General features: G+C 43.4%; 1 protein-coding gene across 2 annotated transcripts in view; it reads right to left on the bottom strand.

Moving 5' to 3' along the window:
• Positions 1-24,726, bottom strand: part of ABCA1 (ATP binding cassette subfamily A member 1) — a 148,729-nt gene that overhangs the window by 13,349 nt on the left and 110,654 nt on the right. The window contains exons 23-40 of one of the 2 annotated variants that reach the window (XM_010353310.2): positions 24,190-24,410; positions 22,842-22,914; positions 21,681-21,883; positions 19,958-20,006; positions 19,654-19,767; positions 18,111-18,259; positions 16,353-16,477; positions 15,032-15,130; positions 11,794-11,983; positions 10,204-10,298; positions 8,901-8,933; positions 7,676-7,781; positions 6,110-6,184; positions 5,419-5,588; positions 4,053-4,230; positions 1,978-2,093; positions 1,723-1,867; positions 42-165 (exon numbers count right to left, since the gene is read on the bottom strand). In XM_010353310.2, coding sequence (XP_010351612.1) covers positions 42-165; positions 1,723-1,867; positions 1,978-2,093; positions 4,053-4,230; positions 5,419-5,588; positions 6,110-6,184; positions 7,676-7,781; positions 8,901-8,933; positions 10,204-10,298; positions 11,794-11,983; positions 15,032-15,130; positions 16,353-16,477; positions 18,111-18,259; positions 19,654-19,767; positions 19,958-20,006; positions 21,681-21,883; positions 22,842-22,914; positions 24,190-24,410 — 2,265 coding nt within the window. Of the gene's footprint in view, positions 1-41; positions 166-1,722; positions 1,868-1,977; positions 2,094-4,052; positions 4,231-5,418; positions 5,589-6,109; positions 6,185-7,675; positions 7,782-8,900; positions 8,934-10,203; positions 10,299-11,793; positions 11,984-15,031; positions 15,131-16,352; positions 16,478-18,110; positions 18,260-19,653; positions 19,768-19,957; positions 20,007-21,680; positions 21,884-22,735; positions 22,815-22,841; positions 22,915-24,189; positions 24,411-24,726 lie in introns of both variants that reach the window. The other variant, XM_030919462.1, reaches the window with a different exon arrangement.

The raw sequence follows: 24,726 nt of genomic DNA, 5'->3' as shown, positions 1-24,726 counted from the left end.
CCATCTCCATTAAAGCATCCTACAACCACTGCTTCACTCACCAAACCTTTCCAGGGCATCAGCCATTGCCTGGTTTTTCACCATGTCAATGAGCCCTCGTCCCAGGCAAAAATGTGGGAAGATCAAGAACACGGACTTCAGGATATCATTGATATTATTCAGCTTCTAAAAAAAAAAAAAAAAAAAAAAAAAAAAAAAAAAAAATGGGAGGGAAGGAAGGGCGAGGGAGAAGAGAAGAAAATGGATGTCATTCATGGTTTATCCTAAAAATGTATCAAATTCCGAAATATGGGAGTAAAGAAAAATTTGATTCTCTAGGGACAAACTGGACCTTTTAATTCAGATACCAGTTAAATAGCAGCAGGCATAGTTGATGGTATGTAGCAATAAAATTCTCTTCTTTAGAAAATCTGGAGAAATGGTCTGAGTATGGAGAAATAATGAATAAAGCTTAGAAACAGGCTATATTTAATCAGAAGCAACTCCATTAAAAATCCCTTAGCATTTTAAAAGCAAATTGCTCATGTCTGGGTCAATATTTGAGTTTCAGGATTTTGTCAGAATTTTAGAAATTCTTCTCAAATACATCAGAACTTATGACCCCACAAGACAACAGTGGCCAAATATCTAGCAACTGAGTAAGGGGCTATATGCTGGATGCACTGTGCTAGGGCATGGGAGAGGCAAAAGTTAGTAAGAAACAGACTCCACTCCGAGTAGGAAAAGTATGTAAACAGGAAATTACCATGTAAGTGGATGTGCACTGTACTGGAGGCATGGACTGAGGACTCTGAGAGCACAGAGAAAAGAGAGAACACCTCCCAGCAGGTAAGGAAAGCTTCACATTTAAGCTAAATCTTGAAGGGTAAGAGATGTACTACCGGACCCTGTGACAGAAGAAGGGCATTTCAAACCAGGCTTACAGGAGGCATGGTGGTTGGGGACAACTCATCTGAAGCTTACAGCTGGGAAAGGGTGTGGTGACGGACAGGAAGAGTTGTGCAACTATAAAAGGCCTTGTGTGCTGTGTTTGGACAAAGGCAATGCCAACCGGAATGGAGAGGAAGCCTTATTTTAGAGGTCCATACCTGGAAGAACTGGCAACACAACCAGTCGAATGTGGGAAATCTGCAACAGCAAAGCGAGCATCGAGGATAACTCTAAGAGTCAGCTTGGGCAACCGAGTGGATGGTAGTGCCACTGAGTGTGACAGGGATGGTAAGAAAAGCATTATGTTCCAGGGGTGAAGAAAACTAGGACATGTCCAGTTTGGAGTATCTATATACTATCTAAATGGAGCAATCCACTAGGCAAGTGAGAACGTGAGATTAGAGTTCAAGGTTATGAACAAGGCTAACGGCATAGATCTTAGAGATGACAATAAAAACACCAAGAAGGGTGATGGTAAAAGTCCTGGGATTGAATGGCGTCGCCCAGATCTCGTGTGCAAAGTGGAAAGCAGAGGAGCTACTCTTGGTAAAAGCAACACTGAAAAAAGAAAGAAAAAACAACTGTCAAAAGAAATTGAAAGGCTTGACCAGCAAAATGCGCGGCACAGCAAGAAAGAAAGGTGCTTTGCCTTCTCAGGGAAGAGAGACTCTGCAGAAAGGACAAGGCAGTCAGCAGCGCCAATGCCACCGACAAGTAGAGTAAAAGTAAACCCTGTCCTCTGGCTCCCAGAGATGTTCATCCCAGCAGGAGTGTTCTCTCTGCATGACTCACATTGTCGGTGAAGAGCTCCAACACAAAGGTGGCCACGCTGCCATTGATGCCGATGAAGAGATTCACGCTGGTGAGCACCACATAGGCTGTGCTGGGGATCTTGAACACGAAGGAGGCTGGGTACATGAGAGGTGTGATTGACCACCTGGTGAGACACAAAAAGGTAAGTGTCTACTGAGTCCCCTGTCCTCCTTCTGACCCTGGGCACCAAATGCCTTATCCACTGTGCAGTTCCCTCACTCAGAGGTGACTTACCCATACAGCAAAAGTAGAAGGGCTAGCACAGGCAGGTTGGTGGAGGACACATAGGACTTCTGCTGGAAGCAGATGAAGATGATAATGACCAGTGTGGCAGGGACAACGTAATTGCACTAAAAGTGAAAACAAAGACATACAGTTTACCCCTAAATCAAATATACAATGCATCACACAAGTCTTCACCATCATTAGACAAGAAAGGGCACATAAACATATTGGAAAGTAACTCTGAATTAATGAAGCCACATGAACTATTAATCAAAATACCGGACAATACACTTTGACAAGCATTTTCCCCTTGGCTGATTTTATAAACTACATGCCCTTTCTGTCTTTCCAACAGCCAAGCCAAGGTGTCACGCTCAGTAAACTGAACGATGGATTCCCAGTCAGAGTAATTTCCATTTCACAGGCAGCAAATAAGCTTCCATTCTTCTTCCCGAAGATGATTGTGTCTGTTTTCATCATTAATGCTATATTACAGTCTGCCCAAGTTCAATCTCACATGTAATCTATTTATGAGGTAACTGTTCATAACATGAATGTCAGAATTGTTTCATCGCACTGAGAATAATTTTAAAGTCTGTCCTGACAGTGTATCAAGCAGTAAAATGCAGAAATAAAGACTTGACGATAGGACAATTATGAGAATTCATAGCCGGCAGAGCAAAGCACAGGCAGGGAAGTGATAGTGAGCTTATTAGCTGCTAGAAGAACTGCAGCTTCTGACTACAGGGCTCTGCCTCAGTCCTGTGCTACTTGATGTGTTTATCAACAACTTAGATGAAGACATGCTTCTAGCAAATTTCAGGAGCTACAGATAATACCCAGGAAGATAAGAGATGGGTTCAGGGACTTGACCTTTCATCTCTGAATCACCTATGCCTGGCATAAGGCAGACACATAGCATTCAGTCTGTGTTTACTGACTGGAGTAATTACTGAATCAAGCTAAAACAAAAATAAAACACATGTAATTTAATATGGATAAATATAAAGTTTAGGTTCCAAAAAAATGAATTTGTATAGAATGAAGGAGACCTGAATTTCACAATCATTTGTGTGAAATGGAGGTTTTTGGTTTACCACTAAGTTGCCAGTAAGACAGTGCTCCTTCCAAAATGCAAAGTCTTTGTGCTGTAGTAATAGAAGTGTGGGCTGAAGATTAACTCCCTCTAGACTCATAACCATTCAGACCACAGCCTGAACATGAGGTTAATTCTTGGCTTTGCTTTTGAAACGGGACATTAACAATATAGAGCATGGCCATACAAGGACAATCGAATCAGAAGAGTGACAAAGTCTAAGAGCCTTGGTATGAACAACAAAGACCTCATCATCATCTTCGCCATCACTGCTCACATTTGTACAGTGCTTTGGAGGTTACAAGATATATTCTCATATATCATCTTATCTGGGGAATACTCAGGTTAAATGAGAGTATGCGAGTTGTTTTTAAATATTCAGGGACTTGTTCAGTGGGAGAAGAATTAGATTTGCTCTGTGTAGCTTATAGTTAATGGAAGTTACAGGGAGATATATTTCAACTGTACTTTACAATAATTAGAACTTTAGAATTCCTTCAAGTCCCCCATATTGGTCCACATAGAAGCAATATATTGTAGCTGGCACAAAAACATATTTGCAATGGATGGATAAGCTGCTGATAAAATGTATAGAGTTTTCAAATGACAGATGGCTTTCCTAGTAAGGCAAAGAACATTCTGACTCTGGAGGTTAAAACCCATCAGAAAAATTAGAGGCATTGACTTGGAGTTTTGACTTGCATCTCTCTGATTCTTGGGAAAGTTCTCACATAGGAACTTAAGTGGCAGTGGTATTAATTTTCATCATTGTGTACAGATTTTTCCCTCTGGTGTGACATGAACTCTGGTACCCAATGCTGTGTTTGGTGTCATGAAAGTGATCACCTGCCTCTGGCTTTTCCTTTTTCATACATCTTTAGAGTAGCAGGAACATTTCCTGATGATAGCCAGGGCTCTTTCTTTCTTATCCCTATCAATCCATGGCCCTGACAGACATTACAAAGATACAGCAGACCTGTGTCCTTACCATATCCCAGACAAAATTAGAGAACCAATAGATGACAGGCTTCACTCCACTGATGAACTGAAGGTGTTTTGCTTTGCTGACCCGCTCCTGGATCAGGAATACGACAAAGCTGGCTGGGACGAAGGACATCGCAAAGATGACGCAGATGGACACAAGGACATCCACTGATGTGGTCATCCTGGAAAGAAAAAGGATATGAAAATGTGAGGGGTCTTGGATGCAATTGGGGCTCAATCAGTGAGGACACGGACACACACAGATATCTGAGGCACAGCCCAAGGAAAAACATCTGTTCAGCAGACACATTTTATTCTGGGTTAAGATGATTACTTTTAAGTCAACTAATATGACAATATAAATGCCAAACTGACACTACTGAGGTCAAATTGTGATACCACTGCCACAATAAAACTAATGAAGGAAGTCAGAGTGGTTAATGATATTCACTTTGGTCCACTGTTCATGACCTTGTAAGAGTAGTAAGTTGTAAATTTTCACACACAAAGGACTAGTGGGGCTTGAAAACTAAATGAGAGCAGAAATATTACTGTGCAACTACTCAAATAAATTAATTTTTTCTGGCTGTAAATCAACTTGAAAATAACAGTATGTAGCCTATTGATTTAACACATACAAAAATTTTATCAGATTCTTATAAGAAGAATGGTCTTGTAAGCCCATTACACGGGGTCTTGGTATAAAGATCCTAGTATCCTTTATTAGTATCCTATAGGAGTTAAGCAGAAACAGGAACTGCCATGCTCCATACACAGGAAAGGCATCTAATGTGTGCTAAATATCAACTCTGTGCTGAGTGCTGGGCTTGGCAATTTACATGAATTGCCTCAGTTAAATCATACATCTATAAAGTTTAGAGACCAGATTCAAACCCAGATCTGTATGACTCCAAAGCCTGCATACTTTAAAATAGCTCATCCTGGCTTTAAACTTCTCTCTCTCTCTCTCTCTCTCACACACACACACAGCTTAACTTAGGAATTAAAGATACAAGCTAATAAAAACATATTCCACCAAGTTTAAAACAGTGGTTTTTAAACAAATCAAACTGATTAAACACTAATAATTAAATTATAATTTACTTAACAATTTTTGAACTCACTTTATATGAATTCACTAAATGTTATGATTTTTACGTATCAGTACCATTTTCTCTTCTGCAGTTCAAGAAGCCCAACCAGCCAATTCGTAAACTTATCACTTCTGCCTAGAGCCTGGATCAACCCAGATTTATCATAATGTAATGGTCTCTGCAGCTGTTCCCCTACAATGAGCTTCATATTTTTCTGCCCTCCTCCATGACCCTCTCCTTGCCCCACTCCATCCATTCAGACACAGCTACACTTACAGAGCCACCTCTGAGAGTTGCTGTTTGGTGAGATTCAGAGGATGATTGAAAGCAGTAATTCCATAATGGCTAGGGTTCTCTCCCTTTTGCAGGTTGGCCCGGAGAATGGCATTGTTGATGACATTCAGGAAAGAGCTGATTGCATGCCAGCCCTTGTTATTGAACCACACCTGAAATAAAACATACCCGGTACAAAGTAATGCTCCCAAACCCTGCTCCTGCAGGCAGATGCACACACACCAACCATGCACGTAAACCTCAGAAAGAAATTCTAGTCATGTACCAAAGCAAAACACTATGATCAGAGAACATGGCGAAGTAATTATAGTGTAGAGGACACAGTGATCACTGACTATGTGGGCAGGCGCTGTGGGGAGGACCTTATACCTTTAACTCATTGAATTCTCACAACAGTTTAGAGATAGCCATGATTATTGTCTCCATTTCACAGATGAGGGAACTGAGGCTTAGATAGGTTAAGTGACTTAGTCAAGTTTACCTGTTATGTCTGGTGGCAAAGCAAATTCTCTGAATCACTACACTATACAGTACTGCCTCGCTGGTAAAGCTAACAGTTTGCTCTTTTCTGTTGTGAATGCCCCTGCCAACTTTACCATGAGTTCAAAGTGCTCCAGGAAACATAAGGATTATTGTTCATCAAAAAGCTACTAGAACAAAGAAAGTGGTTTACCTTGACATTATTTTTGGTGTCAAGTCCTGTCATAAACCTTCCCAAGCTGTTGAGAAATCGATCTGCAGAACTGTCCTGTAAACAACAGAAACCTGCCTCAGTTGTGACTGTTCACATAGATAAGGGGCAACAGTCAATCTGGAACCTGCGGACAACAGGATGGCCCTGTGAAGCTCAATGCCACTACTACCTTATTCACTGAAATTAAATGTGAAGCCACTAAATAAATAGCTCCTGAGAACCAAGTGACCAGAAATCTACTGCAGTGATACTGCCATGATGCCACCAGTCTAGAAGGAATCACAGAGAAATCCTGGGATGCAAAGCCCCAAGATTTTAATGTCTGGTTATCACAGTGGGGTGAGGACTCCTCCAGTGCTCCACCGGCATCATCTGAAGAGCCAGAACCATGCTCCGCCTGCAGATGTGCCAGATACATGGGTCCATCACTCAAAAGCAGAGCTGTGGATTCTAGGACTATCACTGCTGTCCACAATCCTAGGGTCCATTTTATCGGAGCCCCTTAATTCTCACTTAAAAATGGGAAACTTGAGACAGAGAGAAATGAAGTGAGTACTTACCAGGTCCTGCAGACCAGCCTGCCAGCTTCAAAAAGAAAATGATTCATTTCCTATTTAGTCAGTGATTGTTTCAGCAAAGTACGTTGGAAACCCAGTTTATTTACCAAATGGCCAAATTTGTAAAACTGGTTGTTCTGAGAGCTTTTTTTGAGACGGAGTCTTGCCCTGTCGCCCAGGCTGGAGCACAGTGGCACAATCTCGGCTCACTGCAACCTCCACCTCCCGGGTTCAAGCAATTCTCCCACCTCAGCCTCCCGAGTAGCTGGGATTACAGTTGCACGCCACCATGCCCAGCTAATTTTTGTATTTTTTTCAGTAGAGACAGGGTTTCACCATGTGGGCCAGGCTGGTCTCAAACTCCTGACCTTGTGATCTGCTCACCTCGGCCTCCCAGAGTGCTGGAATTACAGGCATACGCCACCACACCTGGCCGCTGAGAGCTTTTAAATCTCTGAATTTAAAAAAAAATTTTTTTGACATGGAGTTTTGCTCTTGTTGCCCAGGCTAGAGTGCAATGGTGTGATCTCAGCTCACTGCAATCTCTGCCTACAGGGTTCAAGCGATTCTCCTGCCTCAGCCTCCCAAGTAGCTGGGATTACAGGTGTGTGCCACCAATAGCCCAGCTTTTTTTTTTTTTTTTTTTTTTTGTATTTTCAGTAGATACGGGGTTTCATCATGTTGGCCAGGCTGGTCTCGAACTCCTGACCTCAAGTGATCCACTCACTTCGGCCTCCCAAAGTGCTAGGATTACAGGCATGAGCCATGGCACCTGGCCTCTGGGTTTGTTTTTGACCTACACTTTTAAATGTACGACTAAGTAATTCAGTTTTGTCTGGCTCAAATCACTAAATGCCAAAGACGGCTCTGTATGCCAACATATTCCGAACAATGAGCTGCTAGGTGATCCATTTAACCTGCCAACTACTCCTACATCCCAGCAGCTACCCGCCCATTTTTCTGATATGTCTCATGATAGATATGGTACCTTGGCCAGCTTTAGGTGTTTCTTCATTTGTTTGATGGCATCATTAACTTCTTCACTCGGAGGAAATGCTTGAGTATTACTGACACCCAGGGAAAACCCACCATACCTAAAAGAACAGCCTGACATTAAAACCCAGACAGTGGGGTGCACATACCACTCAGCAGCAGACTCAGTGCAAGTGTGTACAAGGTTCAGAGTCAAATTCCTATTCAAAGGAGGGCTAAATTTTGCCTCAGAGAAGTTACACGTCAGCTTCCGCTAATAAATGTTGGCAATCTCTTAACTCCCATGGTTTCTGCTTAGCAGGGAGGACCTGGCCTGATTACACACACAGTTAGATAGCTGAGACACCGAGGAAAGAATGGTGTTTCATCTCACAGATGCTCCTCTGACCCAGCGACTCGGGCGTGAATGTGGGTCTGGAGGCAAGCAGATGGGAAGTTGGGAGAGTGGAAACCCCGCACTGTCCAGAGTAGGCTACACTGGCCTTATACGCAGGTCCCGGCTCCTTTCTAGCCTGAGGGCTATTATAGGGGCCTGCGTCTGCTCTGCCCAGAGATCCAAGGGTCCTGGCCCTTGGGGAAAAGGCAGAGAGAAAAGGTGGAAATCAGTAACAAGGAGCCGTCGGGCCCTCTGAGGTAGCCACATCGGCTATCTCATTTTTCATGATGGACAAACTGGCCTCAAGAATTCTTCCGTCCCCAGTCCCACCTGTTCCTTCAAAACCCAGATGGAAAAATGGGTTGAAATACAGTGCAGAGAGAAGGTTTTGGTGCTTCTTATTTCCTCTAAGACCTTCTTAGTAACTTGCTACATGCCTAGAAATTGTCCTTGAGTCCTTAAGAAGCCTTGAGAATCTGGTTTGGGGGGAAAGTACAAGTAGGTATTCCCCTCACAACACTACTTACTTGAAATCCCTAGACATCCACAGGAGATTTCTGATTCTCCTCAAGAAAATCAGTACATCAAATATTTCAGAGGCCTCTAGAGGGGCCACTAGGCACTTGAGCTACGATGCTCTAGGCAGAAGCTCTATAAAGCAGACCTAATCTAAATCTGTCTGTGCCCCTGCGTGCTCCACACGTTCACAGGGCTTCTGTCCTCCTTACAGTGAGATGGCACCCGTGAGTGTGTGAGTGACAATCTCCAAGGCTTTCTTCAATCCAAGACACCTACAACACCATCTTCCTCCTGAGCTACAGGTGCCAGAAAGACAGCAACTTACCTAAACTCATTCACCCAGATCTTGTTCTTTAAGCTGCAGAGACAAAGAAACAAAAAAATCAGTTCAAAGAAAGCACTGAGCCTATTCCTGATGATGCAAAAGGAGTAAATACCCACCTGAGCATATAAGGAAGGGACAGAAAGAATCTTAGAATGTGCCAGAGAAAAGAAGCCTGTGCTCAGGCCTCTTCCAGCCTTCTCTCCATCATAAATACCCTATTACTTATATGAGAATCAGGCCTTGGGGTTAAACCAATTTACAAACCACCTTATAGACCAAGATGTAAGTGAACTAGAAGCTTTTTTTTGGGAGACGGTTTCGCTCTTGTTGCCCAGGCTGGAGTGCAATGGCACGACCTCAGCTCACTGCAACCTCCGCCTCCCGGGTTCAAGCAATCTCCTGCCTCCGCCTCCCATGTAGCTGGGATTACAGGCATGTGCCACCACAGCCAGCGTATTTTGTATTTTTAGCAGAGATGGAGTTTCCCCATGTTGGCCAGGCTGGTCTTGAACTCCTGACCTCAAGTGATTCACCCACCTTGGCCTCCCAAAGTGCTAGGATTAAGGCGTGAGCCACTGTGCCCAGCCTAGAAGCTTTTTCAATTAATAATATTTCAATTGTGGATGACATAAGGAGAAGTTATGCTTCTTTCTTGGAAACTCATGGTCACTATCATTCCAGCATGCCCGTGGCATTTAAAGTCACTGAGAAACTCCTAAGTGAAAGACCCCAACTGACCAAGTTGATGGGAAGGAAACCAGAACAAACATTTGCTGAGCTAAGCATTTAATACTAGACTGCCATGTCCCAGGAAGCTAGACGGCTCTCCCAAGGCTCCACATTCAAGGCAGGCTCCTAAACCTTCCCAGGGCTCCCTCCATGAGACCACAAATTATCATGGAGTCCCCTATCAGAGAGCAGCCAAGGCACTTTATGTACATCATTTAATTTAGTCCTCATGACAAACTTATAAGAGCAACATTAATATCACAATTTAGATAAACTAAGGCTTTAAAAGGATAAACAGTTACCTGGTCAAGTTGCTACTAAGTGGCAGAATTTGACTTTGAATCCATTTCTATTTTCATTCTAGACCAGGTTGCCTCAGCCTTGAAGCTGACAACTGAATGTTCACAGTCCCTCTCATCATCTTTTCTAGTTTGGGATAATATCCTAAACTTCCAATAGACAGAATCAGGCCATAATCTGGCACTTCCCCCATTGTTCCAGTCTGTTATTTGTAGGTCTTTAATTCCTCTAATTAGTAATAATAAGGCAGGGGACAAGTTTAGTAAAAAGTCACCTTTTGGCTATGATCTGCACATACGTCTTCACCAGATAATCCGAAATGTTTCTTCCCGTCAGGTCCTGAAGGATATCTGCAGTGTTTTGTTTTCTCTGTCATCACATGAAAACCAAGCATACGGGTCTTTATAGACAAGAATTGAAACTGAAAACAAATCAAGGACAACAGTGACCATGTCCACAGTGCGACCAGAAACCTGACTACAGGCCCCAGACACTGCTCTCAGTCAGCCAGCACCGAGACTTGGTTCACCCTGCCCCTTGGCACTGGTAATTCACTTACACCAAGCCAAGGTCTTTCCCAAGAATTTATTCTGAATATCTAACAATAAACATTGAAATGAGATTCTTTGTAGTCAAGAGATTTGTAATTCCCTATAGCATCATCATTCCCTATGCCTAATAAATCTTTTGTTCATCGGAGTTATACCGATGACTAGATTAGCTGTTATTTTATTCATTTTATTTTTTGAGATGGAGTCTCACTATGTTGCCCAGGCTGGAGTGCAGTGGCGTGATTTTGGCTCACTGCAACCTCCACCTCCCAGGTTCAAGCAATTCTCCTGCCTCAGCCTCCCAAGTAACTGGGATTACAGGCACGTGCCACCATGTCTGGCTAATTTCTGTATTTTTAGTAGAGACAGGGTTTCGCCACATTGGCCAAGCTGGTTCGAACTCCTGACCTCAGGTGATTCGTCCGCCTCAGCATCCCAAAATACTGAGATTACAGGTGTGAGCCACCCCGCACCTGGCCTAGCTATTATTTTAAAGAGTGGTAACCAAGACTTATTTTAGTTCTTGTACTTATTTAGAATTGCTTGTCCTCACCCTGCAATTTGGATGCTGATAAAAGCAGCAGAGAGCTATCATAAGCACTCCTCTTCCTGAAATTCTCAAAAAAAAAAAAAAAAAAAAAAAAGGCTCAGGACTCCTTCCCAAACAGAGTCTCCAAGAATGCCAGAGTTGACAAGATCCACAGGAGTTTTCTGATCCAGCCTCCCTAATTCAGAGGTGAAGAAACAGGTCCAGGGAGTTAAAGTGGCCTGTCAAAGGCTACCAGCTCATTTGTTGCAGAGCCAAGATTGGAGGCCAGGCCTGTCACAGTCTGTCCTGTGACTTCACTGCTGTGGGACAGGCATGGGCACAGTGTGGTCCAAACCCTCTCCCCTCAAAAATCACATGCTTTTTCCTATGACAAGAAGCAAGTTAAAGACTGAAACAGGGCTGGGCACAGTGGCTCTCACCTGTAATCCCAGTACTTTGGGAGGCTGAGGCGGGTGGATCACCTGAGGTCAGGAGTTTCAGATCAGCCTAGCCAACATGGCGAAACCCCATCTCTACTAAAAACAGAAAAATCAGCCGGACATGGTAGTGCGTGCCTGTAATCCCAGCTACTTGGGAGGCTGAGGCAGGAGAATCGCTTGAACCTGGGAGGGGGAGGTTGCAGTAAGCCAAGATCATGCCACTACACTCCAGCCTGGGCAAGAGAGCAAGACTCCGCCTCAAAGAAAAAGAGAAAAAAGACAGATCCTCCCAACCAGCCCACCCTCTACCCCTTCTGCCCAGTCACACCCTGAAAGTGACGCACTTGTGGAGGAGGCAGCCCCCCTGCCCCTGGGGGACACACAGGCAGCATCTTCTTGATTTTGTCGCTGCTACACTGGCATGCAGGTGAAGGATTCTGCATCGTCCAGTTCCCATTCTGGAAGAGGTCCCTGATGGTTTGGGGAACTGGGGCAGTGGTCCACTCTTCCTCCCCTGCCTGGCAGGGCATGTCTCTGCAAAGGGAAGACAGTAAGAGGAAGATTACCCAAGAGAGCCTGGCCTTTCTGTTGCCTCAGGAGCACAGGATCATTCCATAACGACCACAAACATGCATCTATTCCCTCACCATTTGGAAAAGACAAGCATGATCTCATTTGATTGCCTGATCCCACTACAGCCTTGTACACTGTGACACCATTTATATCATCATTATGTATCATCATTTTATACATAAGTAAAATAGAATGCAAAGAGGCCCTAAACGTTTACGTACTGAACTCTGTTCAATCCAATCAACCAACCATTTGCTCACACAACAAATATTCGTTGAGCATCTACTATGCGCCAGATGCTGTCCAGTGTATTTGAGGGCCTAAGGTGACAATACCTGTCTTCATGGAGGTGTATGGCCATGCAGGAGTCGAACAACAAATAAACTAATAAGATAACCTTAGATGGCCCAAAATAAAGCAAAATTAAAAGACAGTGATTGGGGAGAATGAACCTACTGAAGAGAAGACATTTCAGTCAAACATAAACAATGATGGAGAACAAGCTGGTCAAAGATTTGACGAAAAGAACATTCTGAGCAAAAGCGATGGCAAGTGCAGGTACAAAGGCCCTAGGAAGAAATGCGTTTCTATTTTTGAGGAATAACAGGAAGACAGCACGACTGGAGTAGGATAAGCTATGAAGATGAGTAATGATAAACGAGGAGGAGAGAAGCCAGATGACAGAGACAGTCTGGATCTTATGCTCGACGTGCTGAAAAATGAGTAGAGAGTGGCAAGATCCAATTTATGTTCTCAAATGAGTGGAGAACTGGGGGATGCCTGGGGTGAGAGTGCTCGGCACATAAAGAGCTAGGCTGTCTACAAATTTTCCCTGGAGATTAAGACACAAAGCCTTGTCTCCAGCTGTGAATTACTGTGGGACATCAGCAGGTTCCCTGCTCTTTTGGGGGCTAATTTTTTCCACTGGCAAAATAAAAGTTTAAAATGACTTGATTCAACAAGTCATTTCCAGTTCCCTTCCAGTTTCGGAATTCCACAATTTAAAGTAAAGCTACAGCAATTATTTCCTTATTATTAAATATTAAATATAATTGCCGGGCACAATGGCTCATGCCTGTAATCCCAGAACTTTGGGAGGCCAAGCCAGGTGGATCATTTTAAGTCAGGAGTTCAAAACCATCCTGTCCAACATGGTGAAACTCCATCTCTACTAAAATTAGAAAAATGAGCCAGTGCGGTGGCACATGCTTGTAATCCCAGTTACTCAGGAGGCTGAGGCAGGAGAATCACTTGAACCTGGGAGGCAGAGATGGCAGTGAGCCAGGACTGAGCCACTGCACTCCAGCCTGGGCAACAGAGCAAGACTCCATCTCAAAAAAAAAAAAAAAAAAAAAAAAAAAAAATATATATATATATATATATATATATACACACACACACACACACACACACATAAATATTATATAAATATATATATTTTAAAACTATTTCTTGTTTTCTTATGTATTAAAAATTCAAATGAACAGTTTTCCAGATTGATCTCTAATTGTCTCCTTAAAGCACCTGAACTGACTGGAAAAGTCATACAAAGACATGCTGTGTGAAGACACTCCTGAAGCTCACACTCTGAACATTCAGAAGGGGATTGGCTGAGACAAATTTAAATACTGCTGAGACATGCTCCTGTCAAATTTCCTTCATGTCTACCATTTTTTTGCAAAACCTAAAAATCTGAATTTCAGTAAGAGTTGCCAGGATAAAAGCCCTTCCTTCCAACCACCTCTGGCAGACTGTAGGTGGGGCTGTTTGAACCCTCCGATGTCAGGGCTGGGCCTATTTTGTCTCTACGGGCTGGCTCTCAGCCCACTTCTGGCTCCTACAGAGCCTTCCTAAGCTGGCATCAATCCATGAGTTCATACGGTTCAGCTGGCCAGTGATGAATCCAGATAACTGTATTATCATCTCATCTCATGCTTCTATCTTTCCTACACAACCTTCGTGTGGAAAATCAAAGGCACCATGAAATCCAGATAGGCCGTATCTGTGTCCTTCTCTATCCTTGCCATCTGGTTATTTAGGAACCAATATTGGCTGCTAGGATTTACCACCCATCACGTACTAACTACTAAGTACTAACAAATATTTAGTAACTATCCAATACTAACTAAGAACAAACAAGCACACAGTAGCTACCCATTTAGAAATCGTCTCTACAACCTTGTATAAACAGGTTATCATGCTCACTGTTTTGTGGTGTGCAGAGTCACCCATCTTCCTGTTAAAACTTGAAAGTCAAGTTTGCCCCTCTCTCCAACTCTCCAGCACCTTCCCACCTTGCCATAATTTTTCAGAGATCACTGTTGTTTCATGACCTCAGCTGAGATTCTGCCTAAGCCTGGAAACACTAACCCACCTCTACTAGCCTTGAGCACTGCCTCATAAGATCCTCACCTCTCCACCATCTTTACTCACAGCGATCTAGTGATCTCCCTTCCCCTACACACACTTAAGAGTCATATGGATGCTTCACTGAATTTATTTATCCACTGCCTACTTTTTAAAAGGGGATTTTGAAGGAAAGTACAATAAAAATATTCAATTTGAAAAGAAGAAAGTGTCATTTTTATAAAAATTCATATGCCATCTTTTCAGATTATAAAAGCAAAGAAGCTGATAAACAAAACCTGAAAATTATATATAATGAGAGCCTACTGAAGCACTTAAGTACAGGGAATGGGACAGAACGAAAGGAAAAGCATTTGATCAGTAAGTCTAAAGTGCTATTTAAATTAAATATTCGTGTTCTAAATCAGTAAACAAATGTCTGTAATGATGTGCTTTGCATGGTGTTAGAAGACTCTCTGAACGTTTGTTCCTAGATAATTTAGTTAGGTTACTACACTGGCTTTTGTAATTAAAACATCATAATAATTCAAAGGGCAAATGCTGGTGGTCACAATGTGGCATGCAGTTGATAAATGCAGCATATTAGAAATCAAACCAGGTGACAAGCACAAGAAGCCAGCTGATGGCTAAAGTGACACTCACGGGATTGGGTTTCCTTCCATACAGCGGGTCCCAAAGCCAGGGTCTTTCGTGAGGGCGTTTAAGAGTTCCAGGGTTCCCGTGTCCTCAGGAGCATCATTGCTGTGGGTACATAAGAGGCAACCAGCTTAGTAATTCATTAAAACCAGTAATCAAGAGATACAAATGTTTTATAAATTAAACATTTTAGGAAGCATTTCTCTGTGATAGGTTCTTAAAACAGAAATGAACAAAACACAGAAACCACCCAGAAGGATCTCAGACTGTGGCCCTGTATTCGGCATCAGGGTGACATAGAGCACTCCAAAGTGGAGCTTGTATAAATGGGCTATATGTATAAAGGTGTGTATGTGTACATGCATGTATAGAAATATATACATTTATATATTTTTTAAATTTGAAGTAAATCAACTCATTAAGTATTTCAAAAGTGCTTTTACAATTATCCCTTTGGCACAGACAAGCAGAATTTTCCAAGAAAGGGCAAGAAAACTTTGTACTCTTTGCATGCACAACTAGAAAGCACAAAAATAACAGGCACAGGTCACAAACACATGCTATGTTCCACAACCACGGGCAATATAGGGTCAGCAGCTGGAAAGGAAAAAATAAAGTAAACCTGAACTATGTAAGAAGAAAACATGGGCTTAGAGAAAAAGAGGCCAATTCACATTTACATAAATATATATATATTTGTTTTTTTAATGCTTCCCTTTTGTATCACCGATACAGCTCCCCCATCTACAGGTCTACAAATCCTTCAGGACTGAAGAAAGCTCCTGCTAACGAGACCCAGAAAAATCCTTTATCCTTTTCTTTGATGTAATGTATTGTTATGGAGTGGAGGAAATTTTTGACTAAAGAACAAACACTAGCTAACATCCCAAACATCCCAAACAGAATAGATAATAATTATATGAATTATACTTTGCAGAAAACAAGTCTCTGGAGGTTCTACGCTTTCATAGTGTGCCCTGTGAGTCAATTACAGAATTAAAACACAGCTCCACACATTCAAATATTTTATAACTTAATCGTGGATTTTTGCAAGGGCAGATTATTTTATCTAAAACACATGTGGCTGTTCCTGACAACAGTAGGATAAAGAAGAGAGAGGCTGAAAGGCTCAACAGAAGACTGGCCTATTATTCAGGGTTAGTTCGCTGCTGTTCTATGCATGCAGTATTAGCTTATACAAGGACCTGAGTCACAGAAGTAAAATTTATTCCACTGTGTAATTCTGAAGTCCATTCCCTTGGCCCTCGTAAACATCTTTGGTCTGCTTGAATCTTATCCCCTCCTGGGACATAGAAGACAAACATACCTGACAAATGTGTACTGTTCGTTGTACATCCAGGGCTGAAGTTCCAAGCTGGGGTACTTGCCAAAGGGTGGCACGATCAGGCTGAACACAAGGGCAATGCAGACAAACACAGCTGGCAAGACAATCTTTACCCAGGCAGTGGAGGGGGCAGGGGGACAGCAGGAAAATGGCAAGTGTTAGAAACAACGCCAAGGGGTAAATCCCTACGAGTCCAGCCAGCCTCCCCGACCAACCAGCACGGCAATGAGGAGTGCAGAGCCTATGACTGTGCTGAACCAAGGCATTCTTGGCAGCTGGGAAGCAATGGAGCCTGAAAACTAAACCTTTTCTCTGGCAGCACAAGGCCAGAGGCTATGGCCACCTAGCAGAGGCACTAAGCCAAAAGGTTCACAAAGTAAATAGTGCTCACATTCAGGGTAACTCAGAACACTGGGTCCTGCCCTTCTTCCTCCTGAAGACTGAGAAAGACCACATTGGGCCATGAACCCAGGACCAGGAGCCAGAAGTCCTGAATCCTGGTTCTGTCTCTAATACAAGTGCACCCATGTGAAGTCATTCTCCCCACTGGCCTCAGTTTTCTCACTTTAATCTGAGGTCTGAGAACACATGGCCCATTCAAATCCTACACTATAATAAAACCACCTCTACAGCAATGGCTCCAATCACGGACAACCATAGTCATTGTCTCCCGTGATAGTCTCAGAAAGAATAAATATCCAATTCCTTCTTCAACCTCCTAAGACTTTCTACCATATCTTCTCTGGAAAAAAAAAAAAAATGACTTGGGCATACTTTGTAAGTAAACCCAAAGCTCCTCCCATTTATTGTTGAGAAATGTATCCCTTATAACCTTAAAGATTCAAACAATGCCCCCAACTCTAATGTTCTGGGATTTCAATGCAGAAAATTTACATTGAGTGAATAAGTCTGTATAATAAGTACTATAATGAGAATTATCTCTGTTGTCATTATTTATGGTTGTGTTATCAATGATTATCATCAACAAACAAAGGTAACTGAGGATCAGAGAGACTAAGCAACTTGCCCAAGGTCATACAGCCAATAAGTAGCAAAGTCAGGATTCAACTCCAGCTCTGTATGCTCCAAACTCCTGCTCTTAACAGTATCCACATCATCAGTGTGGAATATTCTCTGCAGACCTTTTCTCTACATTTCTCGATTTTATCGAGTGAAAAAATTTAACCCTTCTAACTAAGCAAGTTAGCATGCAAACACTGACACGCAGACAATAGTGTAAGAAGTCTTCTCTGTTGGCCAACTATATTCTGACCTACCTTTTCTACCAGTTTGAGTTAAACATCAACTTTCTAATAAGTTCACATGTCAAGTGCATCTGGGTGTAATAACTCCCATGTTATGACAGCTGAATACACCGGATCAGTTTTTCTATACTTTGTCCTTTTTATATTCTCCTCCAAAATAACATATACACACACAAAAGTAAGCACTTGCTAATGTCAGGCCCCATTCGAAGCACCTATTCGTTTTTATTTTCGTAACAACCCTGTATTGCAGGTAATATTATTATCCCCATTTTACAGATGAGGAGATTGAGGCATAGAGAAGTAACTTGCCAGCAGATACAACACTGGCAAGGAATAGAACTGGGATTGAAATACAGATAAATCTGGGTCCAGCATCCATATCTTGACCAAGATGCTATCCTGCCTTCACTGGTCACAGAGCCTGCAGCCCACCCATGAAGCCAGAGTCTCTAGCCAAAACAGCACATCTCACCTGAGCAAAAAATCCTTTCCGACTCCGTCTGGCAATTAGCAGTCTCTTCCACAAAAGGGCCACAAACTGTTGCTGTGTAAGCTTCCAGCCCTTCACCTGGTAGGAGCCTTTGCCATCCATCCCACTGAGCAAGTCTGTCTCTCTGGACTCTGCAAGAAGCCAACACTGAAGGTCACCTATTATCTTAGGTATTTTCGGCATTGCTATGCTCCTTCTTCTGGTGTCTTCAACAACTATCTTGGAGGTGTGTGTCTGAAGCTAAAAGTTTCTCAGAAGTAAAGGGCTTTCATGACAAAGCTATGTCCAAGGAAGAGTTATGACTCAAAGTGTCTAAGAGTAGCAGTCTCTGCCTTTCAGTCCTTGTCTGATAAGTACAGAAAACAAAGGGGTCTTGAGACAACTGAAAAGATGTGTTCATGCATAACCAGGTATTACAGCCAGCCATTCGGATGAATTGAGTCATCAATTTCTTATAGACTATTCTATGAAACAGGCCATGTACATAGCTTGACATATCTGAGAACACACAACGGCAATTAGCTTCTCAGCTTCTCACCCTATTATATTTTGGTAAAACGTGGACACATTTCAAATGATCTAAGTACTGATACTGTATGAAGTCAGGCAATTATATATAATGTAAGAGCCATACACTCCTGTGAGCAGGGGTGAGAGAACTGGAAAGTTTTCTGTTCCTAAACATTTTCTAGAAATCCTTGTCTTAAATGAATGATACCTAACTGATATGCTTTTACATCTTAACAATATTTGTTTGATGTCTTATCTCTCCTCTCCATCTCAGTTGAACACACAAAGACACACTCATCTAAAATATCTGTCTTTTTTTTTTTTTTTGAGATGGAGTTTTCACTTTTGTTGCCTAGTCTGGAGTACAATGGCGCAACCTTGACTCACTGAAACCTCTGCCTCCCAGGTTCAAGCGATTCTTCTGCCTCAGCCTCCCAAGTAGCTAGGATTACAGGCATATGCCACCATACTCGGCTAATTTTTAGTATTTAGTAGAGATGGGGTTTCACCTTGTTGGTCCGGCTGGTCTCAAACTCCTGACCTCAGGTGATCTACCCACCTCGGCCTCTCAAAGAGCTGGGATTACAGGCGTGAGCCACAGTGCCCGGCCTCAAATATATAAGTCTTAGGGTACAATTACCTCTAACAGCAAATTCCCCTTTCTCACTCTTTCAAAATAATTCATCTACTTGAAAGAATATTTGTTCAACAATTAAACACCTAATATATACAAGAAACTAGGACCCTGCAGAAAAGATAATAAATACATGGGTTCAGAGGATTGAAGCATCCTCTTTACGTCTTTAAAGGAAGTGATATGGATGGGTTCTTTCAGGTTTGATCACATGCACGATGCTGCAAAGAACAAGGGGCTTTTATCATTTCCTCACATCTCTTTGGACTCTGTAGGGATCTATCACCTTGGCTAAAGGCCATCCCAAGAAAACAGCTGGGAGAATGAGAGAGACTTTCACATTCAAACAGTGGGACACTGATTGATCTTGCCCTAACATACCTGGGTCTATGTCAGAATCATTTGGATCAACAGCATCATCTTCAGTGAACGGGCGAAGACAGCTCTGCTTGTCCCCGAAGGCCCGCCTATTTCGTCTTGCTGGCAAGGTACCATCTGAAGGCACAAGGAGAGAATCCCATACTTTATTTACAACAAAACAAACCTTCCCCATCTGCAACAAACCTACACTCTACAAATGAGAATGCAATAGAACAATTCAAAGGGAAAGGAACAATACTCGTGCGCTGAGAAAGCCAGCAGGAGGCACTATCTTAAGTGTGCCATTCCCCCTCAAGGCAGTTACCTGAGGTCTCAGCATCCACCCCACTCTCTTCGGCCACCTTGAGGAATATCTGCAAAATGAGAGCAGGTGAGAACATTATCAGCACCAACATTACGAACGTAGTCATCACTGCCATGATTATTACATTATTGAGTGGCATGTTAGCCCCTTAAGACAGAGAAAGTAGAAGTCACATTTCTTAATAACACTTTGTCAGAGTCACTTGGGAGAGAAGCCGTTTTTGCCAGAGAACATTTCCTCAGTGGTGAGAGCTATCAATCTAGACGATCATTTTTAAATTAAAGCTATGGTTGGGCGCGGTGGGCTCATGCCTATAATCCCAGCACATTGGGAGGCCGAGGCGGACTGATCACCTGAGGTCGGGAGTTCGAGACCAGCCTGACCAACATGGAGAAAACCCGTCTCTACTAAAAATACAAAATTAGCCGGGCGTGGTAGCACATGCTTGTAATTCCAGCTACTCGGGAGGCTGAGGCAGGAGAATCACTTGAACCCACGAGGTGGGGGTTGTAGTGAGCCAAGGATTGCACCACTGTACTCCAGCCTGGGCGGTAAGAGCAAAACTCCTGTCTCATCCAAAAAAAAAAAAAAAAAAAAGCTATGACAGTAGGACACTGCAGCAGAAGAAATTTGTTCTGAACCTACAGGGAATGAGTCAGGTGGCTTCTTTCAGGATTGTGGCTCTAAATCTTTGCGTAGGCTAGCACTATGACAAGTTATCCAATACAGAATGAGCAGGAGGAAATGGAGGACTAGAAATATGATGGCAGAGATTCAAACATCAGAAGAGAACCTGAATGAGCGCAATAATTTCCAAACTCTAGTCTATAGACCACTGCATCCAAAGCATGCAAGAGAAGTACAGACCTCCAGGCCTTACCTCCAGAAATTCTGATGCACAGGGCCTGAAGCCAAACCTTAGATAGAATGTTTACTTTTAGTAACATCCCCAGGTGATTCTGCTGCACTGTCAAACTTAGAGACCACTGGACCAGACAGCTTTTATATCCCCTTCAGCCCTCAAGGTCTGTGATGTTGGATCTCTAAGGGGAGGCATTACATGGATAAAGAGAGGATGGGCTTTGAAGCCCCAAATCCCTGATTCTGAATCTCATGTCAACATTCCTGAGTGTTCATTTTTTCATCTTTTTATGAGAATGAAATGAGGTCACAGTGATTTAAAAAAAAAAAACAAAAACAAATCTCGGCACCTGGCATAAGTAGACTATCCATTCATAAATGTTGGTCATTTCCTATGTATGAGAATCCAGTTGATACCTGGCTGTGACACAGTCACACCAGGGAATTGCTCCTGATTCTGATTCAGTAGGTCTGAGCTGGGCCCAAGTTGCTGAATTCCTAACAAGTTCCCAGGTGATCCTGATGCTGCTGGTCCTCACACTGTACTTGAGTAAAGAGGCTCATTAAAAGGTAAATAAGTGGATAGGAGTTTAAGGTTGGGATGTAAATGTGTTAGGTACCACTGGTTTCAACATACAAATAAATCTCAGGCATGTACTGTGGTACAGAGGAAAATACTTCTTTCCTGCTGTCTCCCACCATCATCTTAAATGGCTAACAGGGGTCAACATTACTCAGATGTCAATGACCTAAAAACCCAATGACTAACTCCATGATAATCCTGCTCCCAATGCAGGCTACCGGCCTGGCCTTAGGACATTTGGCCTTGCTATATATTCCGACAGTCAGCCACTTAACTTACTTCTTCCAGGGTCGTCTCTGAGATGCCATAACTAGAAATGCCCAGGTCTGAGAGCCGGTCATCAATCTCATGAAAGAGTTCCACAAAGGCCCCCTCCTTAGCAGCTTCATATGGCAGCACGTAGGTCAGCTCATGCCCTATGTCTTCCACCAGCCGGGCTTCAGACACATGCTTCCTGATGAGGTTGGAGATAGCAGAGACATCTGCAGGGACCAGAATGCAAAGACGGCTCAATCAACTCAGAGGGGCTCCAGAGTGAGGGCTGGCCATCCCCCACCCTCTCCTCAGAAGCCTGCTGCTCATACACCACACCTGTTCCAGGTATTTTAGTCATTCCACATGTTCATCTCTGGTCTGAGGGTTGGGGGCAAAGGAAAGGACTATGTCTTATTCACCTTTGTATCACCAAAGCCAGGCACATTGTAGGTACTCAGTGTAGGATGGGTGGATGGGTGGATGGGAGGTTGGGTGGGTGGGTGGATGGGTGGGTGGATGGATAACTGAGGCTCAAAGTCTGGTGTTTATTGCCTAAGCTCTGGAATTCTTCAATAGAAAACTTGAGTAAAGGAAATCTTAAAAGATTCTTTACCCTTTCCTATATTTGAAAAGTAGGCTCCCTCATTTACCTAAATAGAGGGTTAATCTAACAGTTCATGGAAGCAGAAGTCTTCTTCCTGGGAAAAGCCAGCTGTTAGGACTCAGCAGAGATGGCAAGGGTCAAGACTTCTGTTCCACATATGCTACTGGTGATACTGGCCTCCTACACACGCTACCCAAGAAAAATCTGTAAGGCTGTTCCTGATCTCCTGGGCTCTCACTCTTCTTATATACTAGGCTCAAATCCCAGCCCACTGGCTTGGCCCTCAGCTCCTCATCCCCAGTATTCAGTGTCCACTCCCCTAAGGGATTCCCCAAACCCCAATCATCTCAGCTCTCTGGGACACTGCCCTGCTAGCTCCCAGACCGAGCCCCAGGCACCCCAGCAAGCATTAGGCCAACCCACCACCAAGCTGCACCCGCCCCCACAGCCACCCAGCCCCAGCCCAGCAGCAAACCTTGAGTCAGCGCCACCAGCCTCTGCACCTCTCCTCCTCTGCCTCCACTCTGCCCAGCTGGGGGAAGCTCAGGCACCACCTGAATAAGAAACCCCAGAGTCCTTACCGATGGTCAGCGTGTCACTCTCATGGTCGCTGCCCAGGCCAGCATCAGAACTGCTCTGAGAAACACTGTCCTCCTGATGGCAAAGAAGGAAGTGAGAATGGGTCAGGGACTGAGCAAGGCAGAGCCACCAGCACCTTCGCCAGGGAGGGCTTCCAAGCAGTTCTGTTTTATAAGAACTAAAGGAAAAAGCTTTCCCTGGGACACATGCACTGGCAGCCGTGGCTTCAGAGGACCCTGTCTGGCATGTGTGTGCCGTGTGAACAGCCTCACTTCCTGAGGGTGAAAGGTCAGGAAGCAGAGTTGCCAAAAGAACTGTGGCCTCCCAATGAATGCTGCAACAAGGCCTTTGCCAACCATCTCAGGCAAGGCCTTTACCTGGCTACATGTCTACTTCAATGCTTCTCAAGCTTCAATGTGTGTTCAACCACTTGAGGACCTTGTTAAAACGCACAGATTCTGATTCAGTAGGTCTGAGCTGGGCCCAAGATGCTGAATTTCTAACAAGTTCCCAGTGATCCTGATGCTGCTGGTCCTCAGACTGCACTTGAGTCAAGAGGCTCATTAAAAGGTAAATAAGTGGATAGAAGTTTAAGGTTGGGAAGTAAATATGTTAGGTACCACTGGCTTCAACACACAAAGAAATCTCAGGCATGTACTGCGGTACAGGGGAAAACATACCTGGTAATTGGGTCTGGTCCTACCACTGTTATTTACCTGCTGGGTGACCTTGAATAAGCTACCAAATCCCTATAAGCCTCACTTCCCTCATCTGGGATAATAAATATAGTTACCTTCTTCCCAGGGTTTCTCTGTACTTTCAGATGTTAGAGGTTAAAAAAAAAAAAAAAGAAAAAAAGAAAAGAAAAAAAAAAGGTTGTAAATGGTAACAATGCTATATAAAATTAACGATTATCATTATTTTCTTTTATGCCCAGAGTCTCTCTGGCATGAAATCAGTGCCTAATAAATATTGGCTGTTTTATAGTCTAAAAGTTAAGGTCAATGAGATTGAAAAGTAATGAGCAGGAACACCAGGTCATTCGTAGCCAAGGCTCTTACCTCTTGACAAGTCTCTTTTCTTTGACATAATAATGTCCTCTAAGGACCTTCTCCATCACTCTCTGTGCCTCATAGGAAAAGGAAAACGGGATTCAACAGAACTAGCACAATGGGAACAGAGGGCTCCTTAGCTTTCCATGCCTGAGGTATGATATGATTTCCAAGGGGCAGAGCAGGGAGATGGTGGCTTCAACATGGCAAAAGGGGTGGAGGTGGGGAAACCATTCACAGCCAGCAAGTCCTGACTGCCCAGACCCAACACCAGCCCAGCACCAAGACTGCAGCTCACCTTTTTCAGGTATGACACAGTGCTACTACTGTTTCTGCAGGAACTGAGGGAGGATTCCACATCTTTCTTGACCAGGGTCAGGTAATAGCCTGTTCCCAGCTGGTTCTTCAGAAACAGGGAGGAGCCCACACAGCACAGCTTCCCATGGGAGATGATGGCAATCCTGTCCCCCAGGATGTCCGCTTCATCCATGTGGTGTGTGGAGAGAATAATGGTGCGGCCTGCCAGGTACAAACACAAGGATGTGGGATGGGTGAGGCCTCTCAGTTCTCATTTATCGCAGTGGCAGGGACTAAAGAGATATTAGCAGGGGTAAGCAGGGCAAAGAGACCTGGAAGCCACCTTTAACCCTGTATGGCTAAGACCCCTAGAATGGCAAAGCTTTGGATATGTATATAGGTACCGCATCCTGACAGAGGTAAGAACAGTAGCATTTATTTGGGAAATTGTTGTATGCCAGGCATTGTGCTAGGTGGTTTGTGTGCATTCTTATTTAATTTAATCTATGACATAAGCACTACTATTATTATCGGCAAA

Source organism: Rhinopithecus roxellana, chromosome 16 (assembly GCF_007565055.1).
Source record: "Rhinopithecus roxellana isolate Shanxi Qingling chromosome 16, ASM756505v1, whole genome shotgun sequence".
Taxonomy (NCBI): domain Eukaryota; kingdom Metazoa; phylum Chordata; class Mammalia; order Primates; family Cercopithecidae; genus Rhinopithecus; species Rhinopithecus roxellana.
Note: the sequence above shows the minus strand (reverse complement) of the source record. Positions and strands in the feature narration are given on the sequence as shown.